This window comes from Echeneis naucrates, chromosome 22 (assembly GCF_900963305.1).
Source record: "Echeneis naucrates chromosome 22, fEcheNa1.1, whole genome shotgun sequence".
Taxonomy (NCBI): Eukaryota; Metazoa; Chordata; class Actinopteri; order Carangiformes; family Echeneidae; genus Echeneis; species Echeneis naucrates.
In genome coordinates, this window is record NC_042532.1 from 2,010,549 (window position 1) to 2,035,569 (window position 25,021).

General features: G+C 41.2%; 1 protein-coding gene across 1 annotated transcript in view; it reads left to right on the top strand.

Moving 5' to 3' along the window:
* The first annotated feature begins 317 nt into the window (after nucleotides 1-317).
* Nucleotides 318-25,021, top strand: part of LOC115036144 (protein phosphatase 1 regulatory subunit 37) — a 40,759-nt gene continuing 16,055 nt past the window's right edge. Inside the window, exons 1-6 of the mRNA XM_029494283.1 lie at nucleotides 318-334; nucleotides 1,081-1,211; nucleotides 3,369-3,524; nucleotides 4,650-4,762; nucleotides 7,784-7,925; nucleotides 9,330-9,496. Coding sequence (XP_029350143.1) covers nucleotides 318-334; nucleotides 1,081-1,211; nucleotides 3,369-3,524; nucleotides 4,650-4,762; nucleotides 7,784-7,925; nucleotides 9,330-9,496 — 726 coding nt within the window. The remainder of the gene's footprint in view (nucleotides 335-1,080; nucleotides 1,212-3,368; nucleotides 3,525-4,649; nucleotides 4,763-7,783; nucleotides 7,926-9,329; nucleotides 9,497-25,021) is intronic.

Here is a 25,021-nt window from a genome sequence, read left to right on the forward strand (position 1 = left end):
TTTCATATTCAGGCCTCACCCTGTATCAGATTAGAGACTTTTTTTTTTCCTCCCAAAAGAACTTCATAACATTCCTGTCAAATTTGAGACCTTGGTTTCTTCGTTTCTTTTTTTCTACTTCACTATTTCTTCTCTTCCAGGGAGCATCGTCTTTGCTGGATATGATTTTGTACTACGAATCTACAACCCATCTTGACATTTCTGACAACAGTGGTATGGGAACATCTGGTTGGAGGGCCCTCGCTCATTTGATAAAGCAGGTTGGCTGATGCAGTGGAACAGTAATCTTTTCATGTAACGCTTTCTCCCATGGGATAATGTACATCCAGGGAAAGTGAGTTTGTCGAACACTACATAAATTGGAAATGCAGGGCAAGTGAAACAGGTTGCGAAATTCTGCCCCAGCAAACACAGGCGTGAAGGCATGAATACACAACACACACACACTTCTCCAGCAATTATAGCGTAGGTCATATGCTGCTGCTTAACAAATAATGATGACTCAGTGAGACAAATACACTATGAGATGGGCCAATAGAGAACACTGAAGAAATAACCATGGTAAGAGGGAAAAAACAGAAGGAGGTTTCAGGCGAGTCTTTGGTTCAATTACTGACCAAGACAGAATTTTTTTCTGAAACCAGTAAAACCGTATTTGGAGGAGAAGGTGGAGTTGCGAAGGGGTGAGAAATGGATCTAACTTGATCTGTATTTTATGGATAAACATCTCATTACCCAAATGCCCACTTATTGCCCCATGTCTATGAGCAGTATGTCATTCAGGCAGGTTTTCTTCTACCCCCTGGTTTCCATAGTGTTTGCAATGAAGTTGGAAAGGCAGGGTCCAGTGTTAGACTGACCCTTCAGCACCACCTTTTCCACTCTTCTTCTGCCAGCTCTCAATGGCCAAACAGCAGATGGTGAATCTTTTTTTTCCTTGCATCCACCTCCTCTTTCTTTTTAAGTTGTTTTTTGTTTGTTTTTTCAATTAGATGTCTCATTGATTCTTACTTTGTTAGTACTCATTGTGTTTCTTTACATAGTATGCATATGTGTGTTTCAGAGTGTGTGTCTGTCCAGGCTAGATGTGTATAACATCCCCATGGTCGGCTACCCAGCCCTGTCTTTATCGAAAGCTCTGTTGACCAGCCGGCTCACAGTGCTCCACCTTCACAATGCCCAGCTCAGCGGCATGCCAATATACACACTGGGTATGACGCACAACAAACATGCACACAAACATATATATATATATATAGGTGCTGATCACCTGATCACCAGATCTTAGTTCTTTGTAAAACAGGCATTAACTGTGCATCCGTGTGTGTCCGTGCGTGTATGTGTGTATGCATGTGTGTGTGTGTGTGTGTATGTATGTGTCCTGGCCAGCAGGACCAGATTTTGACCTGTGACCCTCTCTGCAGCTCTGGACTCGGATTAGAGGCCTAATCTCTTACCTGTCACTTTACACACCAATGCACACATCCATTCTGGTTCTGGCAGCCAGGACACACACACACAAGCACATTTGTTTCAGTTTTGCATGTATGTGTGGTCTTTTAGTCTAACCTTAGACATGCCAATTTATATATAACTCAATGTGATCTGTGCACATTCACACATGACACACTCACACACACCCAAGGTCGATGAACATTTTATTTATGATCCTGATAAACTGTTAAAAGTGTCAGTCAAGCTAAACAAAACATCAACCGAAGGATTTGTGCAAGGTCCGTTCCCTCTGACCTTCACTGATTGGCTGTTGTCATTTCATCTCTGAACAATGTTTGAAGAGAGGTACAAGCTCATGTGACCCACATGTAAAAAGGGGTAGCTAAAGGCACACAAACACACAACCCTATAAGCACAATTATTAGATGAGTATACACACACATAAAGCACTTAGGGCCTTTGAGTGCTATACATGGATGGAGACACAAACTTTTTTGCCTCTGTGTATTCATTATTGTTTTGAGATAGTGAAATAAAAACTACAATAAACTCTGGTGCACAATATCAATGTCAGAGTTTCTGTTTGGAGATAAACATCCACACACTGATTCCGGCCTCTCATGTCATCTCAGCGTGGAGCAGAGAAAGACCCAAATGGACACAGTGTGCTGCCCACTCTTCCCAACAGCAACAGCCACTTCCTGGATCAGTTTGATATTTTAGAGTCTCACACCAACCCTCCTCCTGCTCAGCCCCCCTTCCACCCATACTCATCCCTCACCCCACCCTATTCCCTCTGCTTTTACCGAGCCTGCTGCCGCCCCTCCTTTCCCTCCCGACAGGGGGTCCCGGCTGAGGATCATTGCCTTCGATCGGCGAAGCCTCTGATTTCAGGATTGGGTGCTCGCGTTGGAGTCGACCGGATCAATCCCACCTATTCCACCATTTGGTCCCCACTGTGCCTAATGACAATGTTGGCATTCCACATGCAGCCCAACGGGCTTGATCAAATCTGCTGCATCGATCGGCATGCAAGGCTAGCCAGGGCCCTAGCAACACAGACACACGGGTACCACAGTACAGTAAACATTATAAAAATGCACAGGGAATGCCCATAAAAATCCAAGATAAATCTCCAAAGCATCATTTAAAATGTGATAACTGCTCTGAATGGAAAAAAGGGAGAAGGAAAATAAGGATATGCACACTTTAAAAGAGGATCAAGAAATATGGGTTAGGGCTTGGGTGTTTAGTAAGGTTTCCTGTGCTGAGGAGACACAGCTCTGGCCTCAGTCTCATCTCATTCGTGTTTGAACAGAGTACCACTTGATCTTTATTACAGTAATTTCAGGTGGTGGCAATTCCTACTGTGCTCTCATTTTCATGCTCAAGTTCACCTGGAATCAATCAATTTCCTTCAGTTACAACCCAGAGGCCTCATTTTCGGCCATATGTCATATTTATCTTTTAATTTGGTGGAAAGGGGGAAGCACCAAATTTCCTTGACTTTTCTTGGTGTCCTCAGTTTCACCTTCCAGTAAGGTGCTTCAGTGTTTGTGTTTCATATGTGGGAGCTTCACATTATCCCCCTAGATTCCACCCTCTTACACCCAGATGCCCTCAGCCAGTACAATCTGCCAGTGCTTCACAAGTACAACAACATGAGACTCGGTTTCTATGATGGAGGAGCTAAATACAAAGTTAGAATGACTCTAGTCAGTTAGTCACTGCTATGAGAATAAATTCACGGTTGAAAAGTACTGTTTCTCTTTTTTTAACCATTGTAGTACAGTAGATTTTTTGCTGCCATTTCTGCTACAGGCTTTCCAAATCAAACATTTTCAATCCTTGTATTTTCATGGTATTAGTGTGAATTCCAAATTCCTGATCTTTTCTTTCATTGTTGCCTGTAGTTGCTGCATTGAAGGTAAACAAGGCTTTGCGAGAGCTCCATCTTACCAACAACCAGCTAAACAGCTACCAAGATGCCTTGCAGCTAGGAGATCTTCTCCAGTACAACAGCACTTTAAAGACTCTGGAGCTCAGTAACAATGCTCTGGCAGATGCAGGTAACATGTTTGTCTTTAGTCACCAACAGTACAAATCGATGCCTTTATTCAATATGTAAGGGAAATTGATGACTTGATTAAAATTTAAAATAATTACAGTCAGATCTTTTTACATTGTGGGTCTGGAAGAGGCCACAGTTTTGTTTATTCTTTTTTGTCAAATAATTTTAATGGAGGATAAGTTTGGTAAGTATAGACAAAGCTGGCTGAGAGCAGTGAGATCTGTTGGATCTCTTTAAATCATTTTATAAAGAGTTTGGTCTAGACCTGCTCTATATGTAAAGTGCCTTGATGTAACTTTTTATGATTTGGTGCTATGCAAACAAATCTGATTTGATTTGATTTTAGCAGTGACTACTTTGTTGTTTTTGTTGCTTTTGACAGCTGGTTTTAAAGCTCAGTTTCTGAATATGGCCTGGTTGCTTTTTCCTGTGGACTGATACCTTTGATACTTTTGTTGATAGAGTAAAACTTGGGCTATTATCAAAACAGGCAATCAGAGTTAAGAACAGTGGAGGTTTCACCAATGGGAACAACTTTTTTGGGGGATTCAGAAATTGTCCTCAAATCAACCTATCTTCAAAACTATCAGTAGTTATAATGTGCGACAAATCTGTCATTCTTACTCATTCTTTGAATGAGTGTATTTTGGTAGATGGAAATCTTACAAAGAAAAATAGATAGATGCTATTTACTAATAAAAAGAGTTTCACAGAGGTACACTTTTGGAAGAAGTTGGTGCAATTGCATCACATAACGCTGAAATTAATTAGTGATACTTGATCAGACCTGTGATCAGTTTCCCTTTTACTTAAAACAAATATCTCTTTTGCCTGCCAATAAGCCTAATAGATAGATATAGTGGAAGATGTTTCCACACTTTCAGGATGAAAACTTGCACAGTCCAGCTTTATTATCTAATTAATACACATATGTGAAAAGGTTAAGCACATAGCATCATCATAGTTACTGGAGCTGAAGTGATGAGAAACACTGCAGCAAAACTCCCACTAAACATCTGCCAGAGCCATTGAGTTTACAAACACAAGCAGAGACAAGCAGCTAAATTGATCATGTTTTGCTAATTACCATAATTTAAAGGATTTATGCATTTTAATCACTCAGGTTTGGAGGAACTGTCTGAGGGTCTGAGCCAGCAGACCTCAGGTCTTGAGGTCTTGCTGCTGAGGAACAACCAGATCACTGCAGACGGCATGGTTCATCTGGCCAAGATACTGGTGAGAAATAAAATTATACCGGAGACAATCAGCAGCTCAGGGTTTTCTCAAATAGATTATAGAGTCAAAATTGATTGGGGTACATTCAACATGATCAGGTACTTTAAGGCAATGGATTCATATGATTATATGTTAGAATAAGGTGGCATGGTGGTTAGTGCTGTTGCCCCAAGATAAGAAGGTTGTGTGTTCAATCTCAGGCCTTTGTGTGTGGAGTTTGCATGTTGTACTCCGGTTTCCTCCCACCATCCAAAGACACGCATGTTTATGTTAATTGGTGACTCTAAATTGTCCATATGTCTGAGTGTGAGAGTGCATGGTTGTTTGTGTCTGTCTGTCTCTGTGTGCTGGCCCTGTGATGAACTGGTGACCTGTCCAGGGTGTGCCCTGCCCTCACCCAATGTGAGCTGGGATTGGCTCCAGCAGACCCAGAAACAGATAAGCAATAGAAGATGGATGCATGAATGAATGAATGTTATCGAAGTTTCAATTTCTCCACATTTAATGAAGGTGATTCAACGGTCTTGTCGGATTTATGGTTGAGGACATAAACATTGTCAGGTGTCCCTCTGCTGATATCTGGGTCTTAGTATGCATCTTTCCATCAATGTGGGAACATGTTTTAACATCTGAAACTATTACAAGGAAGCAAAGGCATCAACATGGTTTAGGTTGAGCTGAGTCTCTTGTTTTAGTTGTTTGAATGTTGTTTTACTTGTCAATATGAACAAAACAATTGAATGAATGAATTAACTCAAACAAAGCAAGAGAGTAGCTTTACAATTTTTATTTGATACTAGTTCTACTGTGACACTAGTTCTCAGGCCTCATTCCTGACAACTGTGCTTTAAGATCAACTGCATCACGTGATTAAACTCTTTGAAAGGGCCTGTCAATTGCAGCTGAGAAACTTTCACGGCCCACCCAACAGGACACCAATTAAAACCCATTTGGCCGTCTAATAATTTGTGTTGTTTTGTCTTTTGTAAATTTTGTCAAATGTAAATTTGTTTATGAGGCATTTTATTTTTATGAAATCAAAAGAAACCATATTTGGAGGAGAAGTTGGAGTTGAACTGCTCTTTACCCTGATTGCCAGTCAGGGTGCTTTATTTGGTACAGTCTAGCAGTCACTGTGTTGCCACATTCTAATGCATCCCCTGTTTTATGGTCTATATTTTTTTTTTCTAAATGGGACCATGATTTAAAAAATGAAAATAATTTTTTATTAATGAAGACCTGAAACTCATTAAAAAATTGTTTACTGAATTAATCAAGTGAGAGGTAAGGCCAAAAATTGTCCAGGAGAATAGCATCTGAGACAATGTTGTCTGAAGGATGCGACCCTGAATATGGACACAGCCTTTGGCTCATTGTTTGTCCACCACAGCTCAGGAAGAACAAAACAGTCAGCAATCAGAGAGACCCGAGAATAGCTAATGACTCTATTTGTGACTATGAAGTGATCGCAGTAGCTTTGCAACTGAGCTGAATGGTCCTGGTACCTGGGTTTCCTCTATCCAGTATTTAGGAAATAAAGAGCACTGGGCCTCATCCAGAGAAATGTCACGCCTCCACACGTTTCACTGTTCACCACTAATAACATGCATTCCTTCAACCTGATTGGCAGCATAAACAACACCTTCCTGTCATGTGAGTGGCGATTGTGAAAGTCAAAAGGCTAGAAATTAAATGCTTGCCTCGTATGCTCACATTCACACAGATACATACACATACACACAGTTCACCCATCTTCTCAAATACTACCAAAAGAAGGAACTGCTTGATTAAATAATAGATGTGTGTTAAGGAGGGCTGCTCATGCAGCCTGCCAGTCACAGGGATAAGTAGATGTCCTTGCAGGCCATAATGATGATAATTAAAGCCGTAGCTGGTCGTGTTGAATATGATGACGAGTAGAGCTGTTATTAACCTTTCTGCTTGGTGTATCTGCTTTTCCTCTCTGTACCCCTGGTTTGTGTTTTGAAGGATTTCAATGAGTGAGAAACTCACTTCTAGAATGTGGCTGATGATGTCTAAATTTACTACTTGTTCAATTTTTAAAAATTGATTATGAGGTGAATATGTTATTCAGGGGCCCTCTCAGTATTTTACTTTGCCTGCTTTTTTGTTTAAAGCCAGCATGTCATGTGTGAAAGCATACTGTGTGTTTGGTGGTTTCACACTCCTACCCCCCTCAAACTTCTCACTCTAACTCTCCCGTGGTTTACGTTTGACAGCCTTCAGCCATGCTTGACTCTCACACACTCTCAACCACGCAGTCGCCTCTTTAATTGTCTGCTATTATCCCTTGTGCATAGCCATTCGAGTTGCTCTTCCTTCCTCCCCCTCTCCCCTCACCAGAGAAGCTTCTCGCCACGCGTTGGATGTGCTGGTGCCTCTGTGTGCTGCAACTCAGTGAAGAAAAGGCGGGGGGGGGGGGGGCTCTCAAGTGTGTTTGTTGTCACCACGGTGCAAATTAACTCAGAAGAAGACGCTCTCTGGGTCCGTCGTTTGCTTCCTGGCTTCTTCTCCGCCCCCGTGCTCCCTCTCTCTTCAGAGCAATGACCAGAGGAGTTTAACAAGGGTGGCGAGGCGAGGGGGCAACTGAGGAGTGGGTGGCACGTTCCTCTTCAAGCTGTTGGGCAACATAGGCCCCTTGTGCTCCAAACACCCCCAGCTTTACGCAACAGCTAATCAACCTTCAATGCTAATGTGGCTCTGGAGAGTGGAAACAGAAGTTCTGAGCTTTTAACATGAGAGGAAACATTTTGAAAAGGAATAATAATCACCATATAATAATAATAATGATGATAATTAAAACTTCTCATTCCCTCCACACTTTAAGTAGCACACCACCACATTCGGGCCGAAGTAAGGATTCATTTAATCTTGCTTCAACAGACAAACTTTTAGATTAAATTCTTTGTGCTAGTTGGTGTCACATACCCACGGATCGGTCTCAGGTCCATGGCAAAATTTTACAAGAATTAAAGTGACCTCAGGATCCTTGCTTTTCAGCCTATCCTGAAAGTCCTGCAGGTCCTGGATTTAGGCGAGAACTTCCTGGGGAACGAGGGGATCCAGTTGATCAAGATGCCTCTGATAGCCAACAGATCGATGCTGCAGCTTGGACTGTCCCAGTCCAACATCACCTGTGAAGGTACAACAATGAACACACAGCAAATAATCATTTCATTGAGATGGGGACACAGAAATTATACATGTTACTTTTTGTTATATTACATTCCCTGGGACTTAGCTCAGTGATAGAGTGCATGCTTTATATGCAGAGGCCTTGGGTTCAAACCCTAGCCGCGATGCAAGCCAGTGATAGGCTTGTGCTGGTCCCAAGCCTGGATGAATGGGGTGTAAAATAATATACTGTAATTTGTGACATTCCATATTGAATTTGGTCACATCTTGCTATACTGACTGCTGTGGTACATCAGGATTTGTTTTACAAAAATATTCAAATTCAGTTGACACATTATTGGTTTCAAATGAACCACTTGTATGATTGTAGGGTTAGGGTTAGAGTGGAGACGATGCCACAGCTAACAGTTATTGGGATCCCTCAGTGATCTGCAGATTATTTTCCCTTGATTGAAACGTTTCATAAAATTCAACCAGTTTGTTTGTGAGCTGCTATTTTGAATTTGTCCATCATTTGAGGAGAAGGTGGAGCAAAGGAGGTTTGAGAGCTGGATCTGGTCTGCATGAGCCCACAAGGATCAGTTACATGTAAAACCACCCTAAAGCTGTTAGTATTTTTCTCTAAATTTGTAAAGTTTTATAAGTGGTGCAGAAACTTTCCGCCAAACCATTTCTTGAAGCCTCCTTGAAATGCAGCAGGAAGAAGCCTTCTCACAGTTGCAAAGGTTTTTTTTCTTTTAAAAGCATTTCACGTTTTAATTTTAATGCCTACATTTTATAGTCATACTAAATTTAAACCAAAACTCTGTGAAAGAGCTGGGAGGGTAAAGGAAATGCAGTCTAGAATAAGATGTTAGGTTTGTCGTTTAGCCAAGATGAATCTCGCTTTACAACTCACATATCACTCAAGTTTTTGAAGAGCAGTTTCAAAGCTCAGAGTGAGCTGCTGCACCGTAGCCATCTTGGCAGCATTTGACTCAGCCCCTTACTCCCAGCCAATCCAAAATTGGGCAAAAATGTGAGTAACACTGCAGCTGAGACAGATGTATGTTTGTTTGTGGTAAGTTTGTAGACAAGCTCACCTGTCACTCAAAGTGGCAACAACCTAAATTATCTGTAAGTTTTAATATAAGTAAAATACAATTGAGTGAGTTAAACAGACCGTTCACCCTGTACAATTGATAAAATTATCTGTAAAGGCCAAAACCGTTTTTGGTACCAGGCTGTAAACAGGGATATTGGACATTTTAACATGGGGTCTATGAGGACTGATTCACTGTTGGAGCCACACCCTAGTAGTCTTGGGATAAACTGCAGGTTCTGCCTCATCAGTGCTGGCTTCATTTTGTTATTTGTTTACAGCAACCTAGAGTCTACACCATTTGACTATTGTGTTTTTTCTCTGGTGAAGGTGCTGTGGCATTAGCTGAGTTCCTTGCTGAGAACCATCACATTCGACATTTGGACCTCCGTCAGAACAAGGTGAAGGTTGCGGGTTTGCTGGCCCTGTGTCTGACCCTGAGGATCAATGGCTCTCTTGCTGGTTTGGATTTAGACCTTGCACCCCCTAATGAGCAAGTAGGTGCAGTTTATAGCTATAATTACAGTCATAATTTTTTTTTTTAACCTCAGGACTGTGACCCCTTCACTGAAACATAGTTTTTATATGACCAAGCTTTACATGGAGCTCGATTTCAATGTGGTTATGGGTTTGAAGATTTTTTGCAGTTAGATTTAGACTTGACCAAGACCACTGAAATCTGTTGAATGATGGGTTACAGAAAACACAGAAAACACAGAAATGAGAAATTCCTTCACTCTATCCACCTGCAGGACACTGATGAATTTATTTTCCAAATGTAAAAATGTCCCATTAAGTACAAAAAAAAAATAAATAAAATAAAAATGAAAGGATCCTTCTCAACTTCTCAATCATTAGATTCAATTTTGAAGGATCCCTAGGAGAAGGAACCCTAAAGACTTTTCATTTTCCTGCATGATGCAGTTCTCTGCCATTAAATTTTGAGTCAGACAACAATAAGCTTCAGTAGATTCATCCTAAAAATATGTTGAGAATCTGAGTTCAGCTATTATTTGATTTTACTTTACTGACTCCAGTTCTTTGGTTGTATCAATTAATCTTCATTCTGTTCTTTGTTGAGGATGATACAGTAGACACAACTCAGGTCATTTGCTCTGCACCGTTATTTTTTCTTTCAAGCGCAATGCATTATGATGTACACTCATCAGCCGTAACATTATAACCGTCTGCCTATTACCCTGTTGATCCCCCTATTGCTGCCAAAACAGCTCTAACCTGAGAAGCACTGGACTCTAGATCTTTGGAGTTGAGGTTTATTGCCTGTCACTGGTCACAGTGTTAGAGCTAATCAGTGTATGTTCCTTGACCATCAGTTATTCAAAACTGTTCATGGTGTATTGTGGGCTACATTGAGTCCAGTATGTAGTATCTATAATATTTTTCAGACAGTGCAAGAAAAATGGCTGAACTCATTAGGCATTAGCAATTTCACAAACGTCCAGTCACTGTTTTAGCTTTAGCTAAAACATGCAGATACACTAAAGAAAATGGAGAGATGTTAAAATTCAACCTTCTTAGACTTGTCATTCCCTTGAATTTGCCTTAAAGTATAAAAGCCCCTGCTCGGCTCCTTCTCATTCAAAATGGCCAACATATGTAACGTGTTGTTTTTTATGATACATTCAAACTCACTGTCGTCACAAACTTGGAGTCACAAGTCAGTCATTACATCCATCTCAGTTCATGCGTGAGACTTCAATGTTGTTTTGTCTGTCTCCACCTTCCGTGGCTACAGAGGCCTGAGGAAAATGATGCCATAACTTTAATACATGCCCCTGCTGGATTCACAAAATAATTACCCACACTTGCCATCTGTTTGTCATGATTTTATCTCTGCTAACTTATTTGCATATTAAAGCATTAATTAAAATCTCCAAGGAACGGGATGCTTATTTTAAAATTAACTCTGAAGGCAATGCATACCCATCTTCCAAAGTTGTTTTATTTTTGTTTGCAGTGGTTTTCTGTTTGTCTGCGTGTTGTTTACACGATTAAGTCTGATTTTTATGAAATGTCTCCTCTGGCTAAAGTCAAACGGCAAGATGTGCCAGATTTTGGGAGAAGCAGCTTTTAACAGCCATGACGCTTCTGTGAATGTGTGTCATTAAAGCTGGGACTTCTTCTTTCTTTCTTTTTTTCCTCTTCTGCTTTACTTTTTGTACATGCACCAAAAGCCTCCATACTGGTGGCTCTGTTTTCATGCTCCTCTAAGCCGCCAAGAGACGTGATTAGCATTTCCTCCATTGTTGGGAGTTAGTGTGGTTGGGTATTTTAAGGGAATGGTAATAAGGGAATTTTTAAGCTCTGTCAGGTTTTGGAGTCACACAGCTGGGATTTGTCTTGGTGTGGCATATCCAGGTGGGAGGAGTGACGATTGTATTAAAAAGCAAATCTTTCCATCAGAAAACAGCGGGTGGCCAGATCAAGTGTTCTCGCTCAGTCACATTCCCCGGGTCGCCAAGGAATACATGAAAATTTCATTCTTTTGATGGAAAATAAGTGTGGGTATGGATGTGACTGAGTGACGGAGGGGGTTATGGCAGCACTTTGTGGTGAGTTTGACGGAGTGGCTGATATTGAGTGTGTTCATACATGTTCCCCTTGTATGTGTGTGGTTTTACCACATACAGGATTGGGGGAGGCAACTGTGGATGCGCATATTTAATAGGCGAGAAAAGAAGGTGGCAAGAGGGGGAGGAAATCTGGGTCCTCTCGTCTTTGTTTACAAGAGTCTGATTTTTCATGTCTGTTGCCATGCTGCTCCATTTGATCACTGGCCTGTTTGCTGTTAATTATTAATTATTTACCTTAATAAAATATTCATGCTCCCTGGCCCTTGTGGAAAGCTGCAGTTTCTGAGGGGCAACTTCTCTCTGTAGCCACTGCAACGTTGAGCTGTTTATACATCCTTATCAGGGGACTGTGTCGCCCCCATCACCCAATGCTCTCTTAATCACTGGTTGGACAAGAGATGCTCACAACCTGTTTGCCTGATTGATGTTTAAATATTTGGCATTGGATTTGGCTGGCATGAGCCATTCTCCAACAGGGGAGTTCAGCGATAACACTGAGAGTGTCCTCTCCTGAATGTCGTGTGTCAGCAAGGTGTAGCTGTTAGAGAGTGGTTGTCTCACTGAGTAATAATTACAGCAGCATGAAGTGTTTTGTGTGTCTGTGTGTGTGTGCGTGCAGGAAGGAAATTCAGGAGCTTGAGTGAGCAATTCTGCGGATGGGACAACAGGAATAGTTGTTGGTCTTTGACAGGAAGCCAACTGGACAACAAAGTGTTTTCAGGGTTTAAACTAAAGATGTATAATTCAATTTTCCCTTTGTTTGTTAAGTTAAGCCTTTATAAGGTTTATAAGGCTTTGTAAGATATACCGTAGTGACCATGTAGAGAGCTGCTACCAGCAGTTGACCCAAAGGTTTGCCAGCCAGACTTTACTTATTCTTCAGTTAGAGGAGATTAGCCCAATATATGGCTCAGAAATATACACACCACCTTTTATGTTTGATATTGTACTTTATGTGCTTTGAGGCCTTCCATCCAAAAAACAATGGTATTGATGAAAACAATCATTCATTCATCCATTTTCTACTGCTTACCCGTTTCCAGGTCGCAGGGGCTGCTGGAGCCAATCCCAGCTCACACTGGGCGAGATACACCCTGGACAGGTTACCAGTCCATCACAGAGCCAACACACAGACAGAAAGACCACAACCACTTACACACACTCAGACCTATGGACAATTTAGAGTCACCAGTTAACCTAGACATGCATGTCTTTTGACGGTGAGAGGAAACCCGCACAGACACAGGGAGAACATCCAAACTCCACATAGAAAGGACCCAGGCCAGGAACTGACCTTGCAACCTTCTTATTGTGAGGAGATAGCGCTAACTATTATGCTGCTGTGCTGCCCCATCAGAGACACTGTCCTGTAAAAAAACAAGTCAGAATGTGCAGAATTTATTATGAATCATAGTATCATTTTGTTGGTAGATGGTAGTGCTTGTAGTTTGTAGCAAAAGAGCCTTTGTTAAGCATATTCTATTTATTGTGAATATGAAAACAACAAAGATAATCTAATGTTGAGGAAATACCCAAACCATCATCTCTTTTCTAAAACTAATCGAGCCATTTTTTTTAAATAAACATCTTAGGCCAAATGGCTTGGGCACATAAACTCTGAGCAGGCGTCCCAATTTGAATGCCGGTATGTCACTCCCCCTCCTTCTGACTTTTTGTCTTGATGGGGTTATTCAGTTTGTTGATATCTGTTAAAAAATTAGATGTCTCCGGTCTTTATTTAATCCTACACAGACTGTTCACACTTGACTAACATTCCTGGCTTTATATCACATTTGCAAGAATGTGAGCGGTGTGGGAGTGACATCTGAGAGTAGATATGTGTGTTTTGTGAGTGTCTGTGGAGAGATCGCTATGGGAAATGTTCTGCACAGGTGCATAGCTTCTTATTTTCGGGGAAGTGTGAAACAAAGAGGTCTCTGGGTATGTTTTTGGGCACCCATCCTGTCATGGTCAGTCCCAGTAGGGTGGCTAGGTGACAGGACGGCCTTACCATGCATGTAGCTGATGCTAAGGTTTCTGCTCACATCATGATGACATGGCTGCTCCAGGGAATAGAGCGTGCAGGCAGACAATGGCAATCGGGCAGAACACACCTCTCAGCAAGGCCTCGGAGGGCAGTGGAAAAGTGTTCAGAGCTGCCACAGGAGACCAAGGTTCACACCGCTACCACATCAGTCAGTCACCTGCTGGAAACACAGCACGCAATGCAGCTCACAGAGCTCAGAGAGTAGAAACGAAAAACTGCTTTTAACAACTGTTTAACTGAATGACTCACCAGAGATTTTTTTGACCTAACAGGAGAAAATCACTCTCTAACAGAGACCTTTGAGAGACATTAACACTTCTACTTTTTAGCCCAGAATTTAAACATGTGCTCTTAGTAATTAAAACACTTTTGACAGCAGAAAGAAAATGTTATATTGTGTATCTAAATGGCTTCCATCCTTGGACCATACTGCAGCTGTAATTTATACCAGGTGAAGGAACCATCAGAAACTTCTCTGTTTGTCACATCAAACAGCCTGTTTTAATTCATATCTTTAAATTACATTTTGACACAGCGCCCCTGTTGGTTTATATTGTTCTTGCAATTTCCTAAACACATTTGCAATTAATCAAATTACAAACAATTAACACAAATTGAACCAGTGTGTTTTTGTTGGACTGGCTGGGGGTTCTGGGACTGTGGAGCTTGGTTGGTTCCAGGTTTGCAAACCCTTGGAGATCACACCAGTGCTCCCAGTAGACACTGCAGCTCTGATTACTTTATACTGAAGCTCATCTGCTCTGACTCCCTCATTGAGAAACTTGGATAAGGTCTTAGCCCTGCCCCCCACCTGCTGGCTGGCTCCAGTTTGACTAGTGATAGCACAGAGAGGTTCAAGATTGTTAGAGGAGGAAACATCAGAGAGATTCAGCCACATGTTTGAGCTTCAGTCAGACCCAAACTGATGAAGATCTTTTGTGACTGGAATCAGAGACCAGCAGCCTCATTGTAACACTTTATTTTATTCATCCGTAAACTAACACAGCACGTTATGCATTAAAAAAATCATTCAATGGCAAATATTGCAATGTGAACTCAGTTGATGATTGAGCCAGTTGATTTGTTTTTGCTTTTTTTTTTTTGTGTGTGTAATTTGGCTGGGTCAGCTATCAAACAAAAATGTTCTTTAACATGAGGACAATTATTTGTAGGCTGACAGGTCTCTTTCAAGTTCCTGTATGAGACTTACTATCCATAGGAGGATTTGTGGTTTTCATCACAAAAAGACCATTTCAATGTATTTTAACGTTTTTCTCTGAGCTTTCTCTCTGGAGATCTAAGAACAGCAGATCAGAAACCTAAATCAGAAGAGAGAATCATATCCTCTCTACTGATTGGCTGATTTTATTCAGAGAGATCCAATAAAAATATAGCAGATTTAATGTAACTCAGTCAGAGAAACCAAACTTTGTAAGGTTGGATAGTGGGTCCAAGTGGGATAGGGTTGGGGGCATTATTGAGGACAGTGACTACATTGTTGTGACATCATAAAGTCCTCACAACTGGTTTTAAGGCTCAGTTTCTGAATACAAGCTATGAGCATTTTTCTGTGGACTGAAATCTTTGATGTTTTCACAAGATCAATATAAAATGTAGACCTACTTTTTAATGTAAGAACAGGTGGAAGTCTGTCTGTTCTGTATGGACCTGTAACTTCTACCTTTAGACTGTATGGACCTAATATCTAACTTTAGACCAAATACGTAGACATGTAATTGAGATAAAAAATCATTCATTTATCATCTACCCCTTACCCGTTTCTGGGTCACGGGGAGTGCTGGAGCCAATCCCAGCTCACACGGGGTGAGGGCGGGGTACACCCTGGAAAGGTCATCAGTCCATAGCTGGGGCAACACACAGAGACAGACAAAGAAGAACAACCACTCTCACACACACTCAGACCTACAGACAATTTAGAGTAACCAATTAACTAAATTAATTAAACATGTATGTCTTTAGACGGTGGGAGGAAACTGGAGTACCTGGGGGAAACCCACACAAGCATGGGGAGCACAAGCAAACTCTAGTGCAGCAATAGTGCAGCAATGTTCAAATGTTTCATGAGGTTGACAGTCGTCTTATGGAGAGATCTAGAAGACAGCCTGGGGGAAGAAACTCTTTCTAAGTCTGGTAATTTTGGCGAACAGAGCTCTGTAGCGCCTACCAGAGGAAAGCAGTCTGAACAAATTGTTTCCGGGGTGTTAAGGGGTCTGCAGTGATGGTACCTGTTCGGTTCCTGACTCTGGACCTTTAAAGGTCGTGGATGGAGGGCAGGTCGGCCCCAATGATCTTCTCTGCAGATCTTATAGTCCATTGTATTCCGTTCCTGTCCTACTTGGTGGCCACTCCAAACCATATCAGTCTAACAGTCAGTATATCAGTAAACAAAGCATTAATATTCAAAGCCACAGAACTCCTGTTGTGTCCCTCACAATATTGCAGAGAGTCGACTTTTCCTCCGGATACCTCTGAAAGGGACAAAGCTGGATGAGTCTCAGATGAGGGAGGGAATGTGGTGGGGTGGATGGGGGCACTGAGGTTGCTGGGAGGAGGCAATCCCTTGTCTCTGCAAACACAACAACAACAGCAGCAACACACTCCTCGCTGCACTCCTGATGTATTTTCAGGCAGAAACAGGCATATTTGCCAGCTGTGTAATTTACTGCTGCTCTCATTTGCATATTAAAGCCTTAATTAGCCCCTCTGAGCGTGTGTGTGCTCCTGCTCCTGTGTTTGTGTGTGAGCGAGGGGCTGGGGGGGTATAGTGTAATCACTTGGACTTGTAGTTAGGGGTGTGGAGGTGGAGGGGGGAATCAGCATTTTGGGGTCTGGAATCGGGCTGGAGGGGAGCAGAGTCACTTCCCTGCCCCAATTCCCTTTGTGAACAGGCTGGTTCTGATACAGAGTAAGGTGCAACTCTTTGAAAAATAACACTGTCATTTTTCATCACTCCCTCTCCTCTGAACCGAGAGGTGTGACCCGCACCATCACCTGGAACAAGGATGTGTGGTCCCTATCCTCTCATTCAGTGGAGATGCTGGCTCAACTAGAAAAGGACACATTTAATATTAGTGTACTCAAACTGCAGTTATGCGATGATTCGCAATACATTTTTTGGCTGCAGCATCGATGACTGTCTACTATTATTGCGCAATGTATAGTGAAACTGAGCGACTGTCTTTGATGGTGGACAAAATAAAAATAATACATAATTTTTTTGATCCTAATAATGAACATTTTAAGTTATTAGTCCACGTAGTTCATTATAAAAAAATACAAACCAAAACACAATATTAAAAAAATATATTTTTTCTATATTATAATTTTATTTATGTTTAGACACAGCTCAAAGTGGGTATAATGGTACACAATGTGTTCATATCTTTATCTGACCCTTTAGAATACCATTATTTTTTCTTGTGTACCAACATTTCTCAGACGTTCCTTGAAAATTTGAAAAAGTAATTCTATGCGATAACCATTCGGGGGTGACTCCACTTGATGTAAATTAGATTTTTAGTCTATGTGAAAATGTCCCTACAGTCGATTTATTACCTCAAGGTATACATTGGTGTGTAGCTAACCTGCATGATAGACACTCCTGAAATGACAACTGGCACAAAAAAGAGCAAAAATATGTCAGGTCCACCCCTAGCTCTTTCTCAGCTCCACTTTCTCCTCCAAATATGGTTTCTTCTTAAAAAAAAAAAAAAAAAAACATTCAAATTACAAACTCTCGACACAACAGGTGACATCACAGTAAGTAAACACTTGGTCCATGTTTTAAGATCTCTATCAAGACAAGGATTTTAGCTCTGCATCAAAAAAAATGATCTCTGTCCATACACCTGCAAACGTGACACAGAAAAACATGACAATTTATATACATTGGCCACAAGTAGGAAGTAGATTGGAGACTCTGCAGCTGGGTAGGTGGAGAAAGTACAACCAGCTAAGACAGTTGCACAATTAAAATGCAGACTTTAAATGCACAACATCTGCTAGCAAAGACAAGGTCAACAGTGCTTGTAATTCATTATCTATATTGTAATTCACCACTGGTATCCAAGGCTGATAAGATTCAATGATGGAGCAAACGTGGGTGTCTTTTCTGCCCATCCAGACAGCAATATAGCCCTAGAATTTTCAAAGGAGGATGAGCAGTGCTTCCACAGCTATCCATTTTAGAGGCTCAAAACTCTGCCAAAGTGCAGTAAAAGTTGTGGTCTGTGATGTGGCCTTGATACTTTGTAAAGCTGAAGTTTACAACAACTTTTGAGTGTAGTGTGTACATGCATATTATATTTATTTGAGTTATATTATGTTATGTAATATATATTTTTCTAGATTATAATATCTTACACAAACTCTAATCACTATGCCGTCTTTTTGTGATGTCATAACAAAGCAGTCAGTGCCCCAAGAGTCTCAGATCCTCTCTGCTGATTGGCTGACCGATTTGACATTGCAAGAGGTCCAGAGGGAAGCCTGTGAGAGGAGGTGTAAAACTAAACTGAGATGGTTTTTGTGTCTCATGGTTCTTAAACGCACAAGTATATCTTCTTATGGAAGACATGAAATAAAACCCTGGATATGAGTAAAAATTCTACAACAACATATTTTAGCGTATGGATATGACCTAAACACAAAAAGTATCCACAAGGATACTGGATAATCCACAGATTCCACTGTGTAGAGATTATTACAATTATATTGCTATATATTCATTACCATTGCTTTGGGAGTTCAAAAATTTAAATTGTGAGATTTTAAGATCATCATTACTCAGTATCATGATAAGAATTAAAGTCATTAAAATATTGTGTAGCTATCAAATTGTTTATTTTTCCTCTACGTGCACAGCCAGTAAAACTCCAAGTATACAGTAATACAGTGCTGTAACTAAGGAGCTTTATCAAAACTTTACGCACTTAGCAGCTGTGCTGACACACCAGACAGTATAATTGAACATGTTTAAGGAACCACAAGGTTGTTTTATGCAGAAAAGGCTTTTCTCAGTGGTCATAGCCCAGTAAGTCCACATTCTCCATTCAGACAGGCAAGGCATTCACTCAAACATCTTGGCATAATGACCAAAACAGTGGAAGTTCTGCAATTGATATGGGCCTCCTCTGCATAAGTGGGGGGCATATGTATAGAGGGCCCCGCATAAGTAGGGGTATCGGATCGCATCGCCTTTCAACGGGCATGTCCTGAGGCGCCACGCTCAGTCACCCATCAGCAGCTGGCAACCTCTCATCTGACTACCATGAAGCCCCATGCGTATCTCTCTCTCTCCCTCACTCCCTTCATCCACAAGCCACATCCCTTTCACTTTTGAATGGCGGGCTGACTGTAGAAATTGCCCCTGTCCACCATGTGCATTGAATATTTGACTATGAATATGAAATATCTTGGCTAGATCTTGGCAACTGCCTTCAAAAGTAAAAGCCCTAGCACCTCTCCACACACACACACACACACGCCAGTATCCCCTATTTTTTTGCGCTCATGAATCGATCATCCCATCCCTGTATGGAGAGATGTCAGGAGGGGAAGTGGTGAATGATCTTCTCCGGTTGGGCACCAAAGTCACCAACTGAAGGCAAGCTCCCAACACTAAAGCTCTGTGGATGATAAGGTGAGACTCCTGCAACAGAGAGGAGACTGACAGAGTGAGGAAAACAGAAACGGCTGAGGAGTTTTGTTTTGGCGGTGTGCCTCGTTTTTGCTTTTCTCTCTGTTCTACACTCTCCCTCCATCCTCGCTGCCAGTTTCCCAGCTGCTTCATATTAATTCACAAAAGGCATAGTGCTGATCACAGATCAATATTGGCCCATGTTGATTGAAATGATTTATCTTAGACGATCAACAAAGGAGCAATTTGTTTATGGAGATTTTATTTGGTTAAAGTTTAAAAGCGGGAAACTAAACCTCCCAGACTGATATGGAGTTTGAATCCCTGAATTTGGTTTAACATCCTGAACTATTGTGCAGTAAGTCAAAAAGTGATTTCTAATGTTGTTTGATGTGATGTAGCATGAAATGTACAGTAAACCTGCTCTATCATTCAGTGGCCAAACTGAAAGCCTCTGTGTCAGTCTTATGTCAATGCACCACCTCTTGTCCTGTCTGGCATGTCCCTCGTCCTCTATCCTGACCACATCCACCGCTGTCCACTAACCCCCTCTCGTCTGGTCCGGGCACCGTGCAGGGGAGGTAATTGGATTTGTTGTCACCTCCACTGGCTTGTAGGCCTGGCCTGTCTGCTCAGCTTAGGGATGAAGACATCAGTGTGACAGGGACCCTGGGAGAGGATCAGCTGGTATCCTGGAAGCCACTAATAAAGCTGTGGTCATGGCCACGTCCGTGCCGCCATGGCTGTAGCCAGCTGTTACCTCTGCCACCTCTCCTTCAGTGCCAGCGCCCATTCCACAGCTTGGAAAGTCGGGGTGACATGGTGAATGAAGAGTGGGCAGCCTTATTAAAGCAGATGCCAGTCCCCCCTTCGCTCTGTTGGAGAGGTCAGAGGAACTCTCTCCAAATCCTCCTCTGTTGTTCCGGGCAATGCTGGCATCAGGCACTGGTGTCCTGGCATTCCTTGTGAACACTATTTCACTAGGCATCTTATTAAAGCACTGACGGGAGGAGCCAAAGTCAAGGTCTGTAGTTTAAGCTTCACTGCAGTTGTCCCCTGGTTCACCCCATCGGGGATCAATTAGTTGCTGCTTCAGTGTCCTGCAAAATATGCTATCTTTAAACAATATGCTAATAGAGACAGAGAAATGAAAAGCTAGTTGACGTTCATACAGCAGCTCACACAGTTTACAGAGTTAGAAAGGCTTAGAGAAATGTTTTTCCCACAGTTTATGATTATAAATATGTGTTAGGTGGTCTCACTTGCTTAATGAAAGTAAGTAAATCGGATAAGCTGACATTAAAATTCATGGTATGATGTATCATACATTATCTGTTCCAATGGCATGGGTTATGTGGTGACAACTGATGATGTCACTATGTTCATTTCATCAGTGAAGTATCTTTGTGGGTGGGAGCCAAACATTCACTATGAGCCTTCATTTTTTGCACCAGGCTGTCAACATGTTTACTGCCACTGTGAATTTGGATATATTAACATAGGAGTCTATACTTGTCTATGTTTAAACCATATTCTTGCATATTCCATGGCATCAGTCTGGCCCATATACAGCACTATGCTGTGATCTTATTTCCACATCACTCACACTCACTCAATCACTCATTTTCTAGTGCTTATCCATTTCCGGGTCATGTGGGGTACTGGAGCCAATCACAGCCAATGTTTTGGTCAAGGACAGGGTACACCCTGGACAGGTCACCAGTCTATCACAGGGCCAACACATAGAGACAAACTGAGATGAACAACTACTCACAATCAAACCAACAGGCAATTTAGAGTTACCAGTTAACCCAGACATGCATGCCTTCAGACGGTGGGAGGAAACCAGAGTACCCGGAGAACATGCAAACATACATGCCACCGTGCTGCCCTATTTCCACATCAAATAAAATTCAAATCAAATCAAATTTATTTATTTAGGCCAAATAACGGAGTTACATCAAGGCACTTAACATAGAGCATGTCTAGACCAAACTCTTCATCATCTGGGGTAGGTGTTTCCTTTGGCAATCAGGGAAGTCCCCTGGAATTGTTCTAGGTTTTCTCACAGTTTTCTCTTGCTTTAGAAAATACGCCGTAGTCACATTGTAAACCCAGAGACTTTAATTGATTTGATGGACTTCCTTCAACTCAAGTCAACATGCTATTTTTAATTTCTCTGTTTCATATCCAAAAGGCAAACTCAAGTGATCCACATTCTCCATCAATTTTTTTTTTCTGCCTGACTTGACATGAGCGAATTATCAAGTCTCTGCAAAAGAAACCACAAAGAAGACAAGTACGTGAAAACTTACTGGCCTACATAAGAGCACAAATGAAAGAATCCATATGAAAGCTGCATGAATACTGCATAAGCAATTCATGTGCCCTTAAGGAAACAATGAGTGCTGAGTAGGCTGCCATTATTTATTTATTTGCTGAAATACTTTTGTCTGCACTATGGCTTTTAAATAGTATTAATAAAAGGAGACACTTTAAAGTGTCTTATGTTACATAAAAATGAAGAAAGGCTCATTTCCTATTAGAGTTGATTTATTATATGCTCTGTGCTGAAGCCACTGTCCACACAGTCAGGCAAACAGGAGAGTTTGATTTTAGACCAAATATTAGTGTATTAATAAATCTATAATGTCATGTTCTGCCAGAATGCAAATCGGCAACACTTAACTTGACCCTAACCCTTTCTGTAAGTTGAACCTGTACATAATTTAACCCATATATAGGCTATAACAACCTGTACAGCCAGTGTCAGTTATGCTTGCCGATGTTTTTGTGGCTGCAGCCATTGTCTGAACTGTGCCTTCAAAAAACTTTGTCACAGACCAGGGCAATAAAACATGCTTTACCTATGGCATATTTAACCTTCATCCTGTCTAGCCTATAACCTGGGAAGGCAGGTTAGAGCCTGTTAGGTGGAATTGACTGCAGCCTCCCAAGTAATATTTGGATAGAAAGATGGACATTTTGCCAGAGCCAGGTCTTCAAAAGAAGAGTGAATATGCACCAGGCGCATTTGTCTTATGTACTCATAAAGGAATTGCACGTAGACGTCATCCTGTTTGTAAATGAATACACCTGTTCAACTGAGCAAGATGGCGATACAACACCTTACCATCCCTAAACATTCACATGGGAGAGAGTGTTTATGGCCTGACCACAATGGATTCAGCCCCAGGAATGTTCCTCACTGTGTGTCTGACTGGCAAATATGACCAAATCTACATATCAAACAGACCCTGCATGCACAAATGACACATTCTCATTTAATTACACTTTATTACTGTAGACTTAAGAAGATTTTTTTTTTTTTTTTAACTTTATGCTCTTAGTGATATTTCTACAGTAAATCCACTTGAAATCAAAGCTCTGTCTTTGTCCTGACCTCATACCTGCCAGTTTTGGGGTTGTTCTTTCTGTAGGTGGACTCAGGTTCGGTTTTAACCTAACCTTTTTTCTTGAAAAGACTTGATATTTGTGCTGTCAGGGACTATGCACTCAGTCAATAGAAGCTATAAAATCTGTTAGTCAAGAGCAAACCTAGACCACAACGTTACTTGGGGATCAAGGTACATAGTGCTAATCACCTGTCTGCAAGGAAATGTCAACTCTGAAATACCTTGCTCATATCCATATCCATGTTATCTTTACAAGGTTGAGGCCAAAGACTGAGATATGAAAGCTCTAAGAAACACGAGACATCCATACTGCAAGGTCATTTCCATTAGAAAAATCCAGATTTGTTTTTACAAAAAAACAAAACAACTCACATTTATTTTGAGGCTTTTCCCATCAGTTAGTAAAAAAATAAAATGAAAAGTGACTCTTTGGTTAATAAAAGTGATTGAGAGCCTCCCTGATGAATGACCTGGCATGGATTAGGGGTGGATGACCTATATTATATTCTCACATATATACACACAGCTCACTGACATGGTAACCTCAGAGAACATGTCAGGGGTGACTGTTGTCACCTGAAACATTTCCGCACATATGGCAGCTCAGCTCGGGTGGAAGCTGCTTTCCTTTCTCCCCTGCCCTTCCTCTGTTCTGCATACATTTGTATGATGCACCAACTTACCTGCTTAAGCTGCAAAAATGCATGTATGAAAAGTATTTGCATATATTCACTAATGCCTTCATCAGATTATTGTTATGTACTGATGAACAACAGCTGCCATTAGCTGATAATACAGATCCCTCACTTGTCTTCTCCCCTGGCTCTGTCCTAACAGCAGAAAACACACAGAAAAGTAAACTGTAATTCCTTCTTCTGTATTCCAGTTTTCACATGGAACTAAATGCCACAGTGCACAAGATTTTTGGTGTGATGTTCTGTTTTGCATAAGAAGCATGATTTTTAAAAGAGTCTGTAATTCAGCCACCCTTACAGACAACACAGAAACAACGTTAATGGTGCAATCGGCAGGATTTGCCCTCAGGGAGTCCATTTGGGAAATGTCAGGGACATAAAGGCTTTTCACTGAGCCCTGGATTGCATATTCACCTGTGTAAAGATCTAGTCACAGGTAGTGCCACAGCCTCTTTCGGCTCATTCAAAGTCATTAAACGCATCTAAGAAGTGGCATTGAAGAACACTGAGAAATCTAAAGGAAGGTTTTGCCATTGCCACATTGCCACTATTAGGCTTAGCATGAACAGCTGTTTTCTAGAGGATATATACTTCATTCCTTTACCTATCAAGGGCTGTCTCCAGAGGTGCAATGCACCAGTGTTATCTCTCGTCTCTGTCACGTCCCTTGGTCTATGAAAGTTAGCATGCTAACAAGCTAGCAGTAACCCAGGTCTCACTTTCCAAAAGCAGCTCACTATGTCTTCTTCTCTTTTCAGAGGACATAAGCACTTCACCATTCGCCTAGTGGTACTGATATTTCTGACACTGGCTCCTCTAATTGTACAAATGTTTATGAGGCAAAGTTTACAGTTTGGTTATTGATCTCAGTTTCTGGGTGGTTCCCCACATTATTTATTGAATTTAATCATTTCTGATTTTATTATTCCTCATTATCAGAGATAATGAGGAATTATTGCAGATAACCAAATGTACCACTTTCAAACCCAACACCTTTATTTAAGCTTGTGTTGAGGATGTGACATATTGTACCACAAATATATTGAGAAATTTCCCATCTATAGTGTCAATACCTGCTTGTTGGTCCTTGCAAAATGATTTAATTATCTTGCTTACTGTATGTTCCTCCACCTTGGTAAACTGAAAGTTGCAATTATACTTCTTCATTAGATACTGTATTGTGAGAAAAGATCCATTACTCCTGACTGATAATTGCGCCTTCCTTAGTTTGTCCACTTTGTTATAAAATAAATACATTTTCTTGGATTAGTGATGAATGTTTTCCTATGAAGGTTGGTTGGAAGGCGTTTTTTTCCCCCAAAGCAAAATTTAATGTTCTCCATAGCTTTTTTTCATCACTGCTAAATTTTCTTAACTGTTTAGTCAAGTGCGCTTTCTTTTTCTTCAAATTAGGTTTAGTGACATAATTTCTCAGTTTACAGTTTTTTCTTCTATCGGCTCCATTTCTGGTCTTGTTAGCAATTATCTTAGCCTCATCATCTTTCTGACTGGAGCATGAGAGTCTATCACCGGCTCAAATTGCATCTGGTTCCTCTTCCTGGAGAACACTTGACCAGGTTATCTTACTAATGTAATTTAAAAAGGCCTCCT